This window comes from Lonchura striata, chromosome 21, assembly GCF_046129695.1.
Source record: "Lonchura striata isolate bLonStr1 chromosome 21, bLonStr1.mat, whole genome shotgun sequence".
NCBI lineage: Eukaryota > Metazoa > Chordata > Aves > Passeriformes > Estrildidae > Lonchura > Lonchura striata.
Genome location: NC_134623.1, coordinates 6,010,878 through 6,016,929, shown reverse-complemented (window position 1 = coordinate 6,016,929; position 6,052 = coordinate 6,010,878). Strand labels below are relative to the sequence as shown.

Genomic DNA, 6,052 nt, shown 5'->3' with positions numbered 1-6,052 from the left:
AGCGCGCGATCGCTCCCGGATTTGCATAACCACGCCCTTCGCTTTGCCCCTTTCCCCGCCGGCTGCGGCCGCGTCCGGACGCTGTTTGCTCCCGGTTCCGTCCCAGTGCTCCCAGTCAGAGCGGTGCCGGGAGGGAAAGCGCTCCCGGTTCCGTCCCAGTGCTCCCAGTCAGAGCGGTGCCGGGAGGGAAAGCGCTCCCGGTTCCGTCCCAGTGCTCCCAGTTAGAGCGGTGCCGGGAGGGAAAGCGCTCCCGTTCCCTCCCAGTGCTCCCAGTCAGAGCGGTGCCGGGAGGGAAAGCGCTCCTGGTTCCCTCCCAGTGCTCCCAGTCAGAGCGGTGCCGGGAGGGAAAGCGCTCCCGTTCCCTCCCAGTGCTCCCAGTCAGAGCGGTGCCGGGAGGGAAAGCGCTCCCGGTTCCGTCCCAGTGCTCCCAGTCAGAGCGGTGCCGGGAGGGAAAGCGCTCCCGGTTCCGTCCCAGTGCTCCCAGTCAGAGCGGTGCCGGGAGGGAAAGCGCTCCCGGTTCCCTCCCAGTGCTGCACGGGCCGGCGCCGCTTTGGAACCCGCCCCGGGCAGAGCGCGGCTGCTTTTGGGTGTCGGCACCTGCCCGGGCCGGGCTGGGAGCGGAGGAGGAGCGGGAGGAAGAGGAGGGACGGAAGAGGAGGAGGAGGAGGAGCTGGAGGAGGAAGAGCAGCAGCACGTGGAGAATCTCGCTGTTCCCCCGCCCGCTCCGGCCGCAGCTGCCCCGGCTCCCGCTGCATCGCCCTCCTCGGGACCCGCAGGTGAGCGGGGAGGGGGAGCTCGCCCCAAATCCATCGGGAAGGTCTCCGGGAGGGTTTTTTGCGGTGCAGGGGTTGTTTGGATCTCTCAGGACCCAAAGCTCTCCTGGAAATGCCCCTGGAGGGAACTTGGAGCTTCCCACGTGGCGATCGCCCGGTAGCGGCGGACCCGGGGTGATACCGGGTTTGGAGATGCCCGGGAGAGCCGGGGAACGCGGCAGCCCCGGAGCGGGGAGAGCGCAGAGGGGCGATCCCGGAGCCGGGGGTCTGGGTACAAATCACGAACGAGACCGGACTGCTGAGGAACGCGTCTCGAGCTGTTTATTTTCTAGCATCAGTCTCATTACATGGTTATGACAATGGGAAGATGCCAGCAGCTCACATCCCAGGTAGCAGACAAAGAGCTTAATGTTACAACTTATTTTAAAAGCTTTTTGACCAATCACACAAAGCAAAAGCATATTGACAGTAGTTCTATCCAGCCACTATAAGCACAAGTACCTTTGGTTAAAACAATGCTTGCTTATTTCGAATACAATACATGCTTGCAAGCCTTAAGACACAATGCACTCAGCTCCATTATTAAGCTTAGAACTTCCTACTATCTTTCTTGATGTGAAAAATGCCAATCACTTGTTTTAAAATTTTAAAAGTTTAATAGTAATAAAATAGTTATAAAAACAGTAATAAAAATTAGAGGAATAAGAATTTGGACAATTCAGAGTTAGGACAGTAAAGGACAATAAAAGCAAAGAATTATGGATGTCCGGATGCTCTCAGGCACTAAGCCACGACTAGCATGCCTTGTGTACAAAGGATTAACCCTTTAAAGAAATAGTCTGTTGTGTATTCATATATCTCATACATGATGCATAAATTCTGTTGAAGCAAAGAACTGATCTGTCTGATTAGTGTCAGCGTCTTCCTCTTGATCCTGTGGTGTCTTCAGGGCTGAGCGAGGCAGGAAGAGGTTTATTTCTTCTGATAGGGGAGCCTAAATTATTTTTCTCTGGAAGATTTAGATATCCTGTGGCTGCTATCTCGATGCATGTACCTCATTCCTTTCTTCCCATGTACAAAGTTTCTATTTTAACTACAAAAGCTCCATTTTAACTACCAAACTACATTTACCATACTATTAAAATGTTAATACAGCACCGCTAATCAATATAACGTAATACGTATAGTAAATATTTGCATAGAGCCATATAATAAACATTTTTCACAGTATATATCCTTTTCTATAATTTAGGGCGTCATTCTGGCCAAGTGTTCTATTGTTCTATTTTTCCTTACTCTTCTGCTTCTTGTGTAATTTTTCTGCTGACAACTCTTATGTCTACTGCTTAGCTCTAATTGCTGTTCTGCAGTCTCTGAGGCCTTTATTTTACAACTTCCTCAAAACCTTCTGATTTTAAGGGTTCCCACAAGGCGATTACAGAGCTGGAGCATCCCTGGCAGCCTGGAGCGGTGGGGGCGGCCAGGGATGAGTGGGCTCCAGGGCCCCTGAGGCTAGAAGGGGTGCTGACTTCTCCAGCTGTGCTTGAGCAGTGGGACCATCAAAGCCAATGCACTCAGGCCTTGTTTTCACCCTTTAAACCAGGATTTCCAATTCCCAAACCTTGGCCCAATTGAGAAGGAGGAGGCTGCGAGGAGGAGGAAGATGGCCCAGGAGCCCCAGGCAGGTGAGGAGGAAGTCCCTGCCCCTTTCCCCCTCTCTCCTGCTCCATCTCCCAGCCCAGCCTGGCTCCCAGCTGCAGGACAATGCTGCAGTCAATGCTATCCTGCCGAAGATGCACTGGGGGAATCTCCTTGCCCTTCCCTGTGGCACAGAGGCAAATCTCATCCTATCCTTGTCCTTCCTCCCCCAGACAAGGAGCTGAGGATGGAGACCAGGGAGGACAAATCCCCACAGCAGAACCTCGTGGAAGAGGCTGTTTTGGGCGGCTCCATGGCACAGGACTCCAACGAGGAGGAAAAGCCCCAGAGATCTCGCACAAGGAGGGGCTGCAAAAACAGATCACGGGGATCTGAGGAGGAAAGACCCACCCTGGGCCAGGGAGGTGGCCAGAGCTCAGTGCTGGGGGTCCATGAGAAGGTTCACGGTAAGGAGAAGCCCAAGTGCTCGGAATGTGGGAAGAGCTTCAGGTGGAGATCTGAACTGATCATGCACTGGAGAATCCACACAGGGGAACGGCCCTATGAGTGTGGGGAGTGTGGGAAGAGCTTCATCGTGAAGTCTGAACTGACCAGACACAAGAGGACCCACACAGGAGAACGGCCCTATGAGTGTCCTGAGTGTGGGAAGAGCTTCTGTGAGCGTGCCAGACTGGTCATACACCAGAGGAGCCACACGGGGGAGAAGCCCTACAAGTGTGGGGAGTGTGGGAAGAGCTTCAGGACGAGCTCTGAAGTGACCAGACACAAGAAGATTCACACAGGAGAACGGCCCTACAAGTGTCCTGAGTGTGGGAAGAGCTTCTACGAGCGTGCTGACCTGGTCATACACCAGAGGAGCCACACTGGGGAGAGGCCCTACAAGTGTGGGAATTGTGGGAAGAGCTTCAGGACGAGCTCCAGCCTGATCTGCCACATGGTAATCCACTCGGGGGAGAGGCCCTATGAGTGTGGGCAGTGTGGGAAGAGCTTCAGGAGGAGCTACGAACTGACCAGACACCAGAGGAGCAGCACAGGGAAACAGCCCTACAAATGTCCCGAGTGTGGGAAGAGCTTCTGTGAGCGTGCTGACCTGATCAGACATCAGAGGACCCACATGGGGGAAGGGCCCTATGAGTGTCCTGAGTGTGGGAAGAGCTTCTGCAAGCATGCTGACCTGATCAGACACCAGAGGACCCACATGGGGGAGAGGCCCTATGAGTGTGATAAATGCAGGAAGAGGTTTATGAAGAGCACCATTCTCCTCAGGCATCAGCGCATTCACTCAGATGAGAGGCCCTTCCGCTGCCCCGACTGCGGGAAGGGCTTCAAGCGCAGCTGCACCCTCACCAGGCACCGGAGGAGCCACACTGGAGAAAGGCCCTACGAGTGTGATAAATGCAGGAAGAGGTTTCTGACAAGCTCCAATCTCCTCTTGCACCAACGGATTCACACGGATGAGAGGCCCTTCCGCTGCCCTGATTGTGGGAAGAGCTTCCAGCGCAGCTGCACCCTCCTCAAGCACCGGCGCATCCACACTGGGGAGAGGCCCTACAAGTGTCTTGAGTGTGGGAAGAGCTTCTCACAGAGTGGTAACTTGACCAGACACCAACAGAGTCACCAGTAAGGGAAGCTCTGTGAGTGCCCCAATACAGGAAGAGCTTCGTGCACTGCTCCAACTCCATCCCTCATGGGAAGATCTGCACTGGATGATCCCCAGTGCGTCCCGGTGGGCAGAGCCCCAGTGATCCGTGGTGCCAGTGATCCTTGTTGGGAAAACACTTGCCTGGGTGCCCCACATCCTCCTGGCTCCCTGTGGGCACCTGCACACAGCCACAGGTCAACATCAGAAATCCCTTGTGGAGAGCTGATTTGTTTACTTCTGACCCCAGAAAGATGTCACTTTTTGCTTCTTCTGATGGCATCAAGCAACACTGGATGGCTTTGAAGGTTTTCTCCAACATAAATCTATTGTTTTAATTCTCTTTGGCCCTTGGGGATCTTCTGCAGCTAAATGGGGACAGACTGGGGCAAACCCCTGATTTTGGAGAGTTGGCCTGGTTCAGGGCAAAACTGGGAGAGAACCCCCAAAAGGGTTCCTCTAGGAAGCAGATTCAATCAGCCCCTCCCCCCAGTCGGTTTGGGAAAGATACCTCCTTGGAGAAAAATGGAATAAAACTGTTTATTAAACAAGCAAACCTAAACAATATTAAACAATAAAACTTCTTGCCACTCCAAGAGAGAGAGACGAACTTGGAAAAGTCCCCCAGGCTGCAGCTCGGCTCACTCAGTCTGATCAGTCCCTCCGGCGCTGGAAATGCCGTGGCCCAAGCCTGGCCCACTTGGCCACAGGTGTGAGCTGCTGCTGCTCTTCTGGGTGTTCAGTCCAGAGCAGGTTTGAGCAGGTCCAAAGAAAGGGAAAAAAAAGCCACAGTCCAGGGAACTTCTTTGCCTCAGCTAGCTAAAGCTAACTAAAAGCAAAGGAGAGCTCTGTCCTGCTGTCTGTCCACAGACAACACAGGCCAGGAGCAGGAATGTGGAGGAGGGAGTGCAGTTCTTGAAAACAAGCTCTGCGCTTCTTCTCTGCCCCTTCACTCTTGGAACAAGTCTTAAAGGTGCAAAACTTATTATTCAGCATAAAAAGAACAGACAACTGGGGATAAAAGCATCATACAGTCAACCCAGGACAATGGTGATGTGGAAACCTCTCCATAAAAGGTTCTTCCCACCCACCCAAGCACATGGATGCTCTGCCAGCAGGGACAGGTAAATCCTTTTGTTTTGGCCTTGAGATGAAAAGGTTTCTGTTGATCTTTTTGAGACATGGGGTTAGGAATTAACTTGGGTCAGAAATCCATTTCAGATTTTGGTGAAGTGTGCTGTCTTGAATTGTTTAGTCTGTAGAGTCTGTTAATTTGCTGTGCTGTAGCTTGCAAAACTGCCTCAAAACAAGATGAAAGGAATGTGAACTTCCAAGCTGGAGGAAGATAAGAGGGGCCCCTTGGACCTTGAAACAAGAATGAAACCAGAACTGAGGCTGCGGGAGAGGGATAGACAACCAGAGAACTAATTGTAATGCAAAACTGGTAAATGAATGTGCATGAACCTGTTTCAAAACTTAATGCATGTGCAACAAGTTAGGGGACAAAGGGGATGTCTGGATTCTTGGGGCGTGCACATGCCTTTGGAAGTTATTCTGCTTGTGCCTGGCATTGTAATAAACATACCACTTTTTAATTTTAATTAGTTTAAGAGTATTCTGTCCATGCATCACCTTTGAAAGCCCTGAAATTGGGGTAAAAATAAAGACATTGAACTAGGGCATGGATGGGGACATGTGGGGGACAATGGCATGTAGGGAGACACGGATATGGGGTCAGTGCCATGGATGGAGACGTGGGGGACATGGCCATGGATGGGGACATGGGGAACACAGACATGGATGGATATATGTGGGGGCACATGGGGTCACAGCCCTGGGTGGGGACATGAGGGGGCATGCATGGGACATATGGAACATGAATGAGGACATGAACTGGGACAGTATCAGTGCCACCACCTGTGCTACCACACTGCCACCAGCACCTTCATCTCAGCCACAGCCAAGCACTACCAGATAGCGT

At 52.5% G+C, this 6,052-nt stretch overlaps 1 protein-coding gene across 2 annotated transcripts; it reads left to right on the top strand.

Moving 5' to 3' along the window:
- Window positions 1-370: 370 nt before the first annotated feature.
- Window positions 371-4,056, top strand: LOC110482793 (uncharacterized). Of its 2 annotated transcripts, none has more exons than XM_021552308.3 (3): window positions 371-776; window positions 2,377-2,454; window positions 2,645-4,056. In XM_021552308.3, the coding sequence occupies exon 3, from the start codon at window positions 2,659-2,661 to the stop codon at window positions 4,054-4,056; it is 1,398 nt and encodes a 465-aa protein (XP_021407983.2). In that variant the 5' UTR covers window positions 371-776; window positions 2,377-2,454; window positions 2,645-2,658. The 2 variants fall into 2 exon arrangements, with proteins under 2 accessions (XP_021407983.2, XP_021407982.2); XM_021552307.3 differs by having other exon boundaries at window positions 2,377-2,458.
- The last annotated feature ends 1,996 nt before the right edge of the window (window positions 4,057-6,052 follow it).

Coding starts and splice junctions, on each gene's coding strand:
- LOC110482793 (XM_021552307.3), top strand. CDS start 2,437: ATGGCCCAGGAGCCCCAGGCAG. Junction 2,459..2,644: donor GGCCCAGGAGCCCCAGGCAG/GTGAGGAGGAAG, acceptor TTCCTCCCCCAG/ACAAGGAGCTGAGGATGGAG.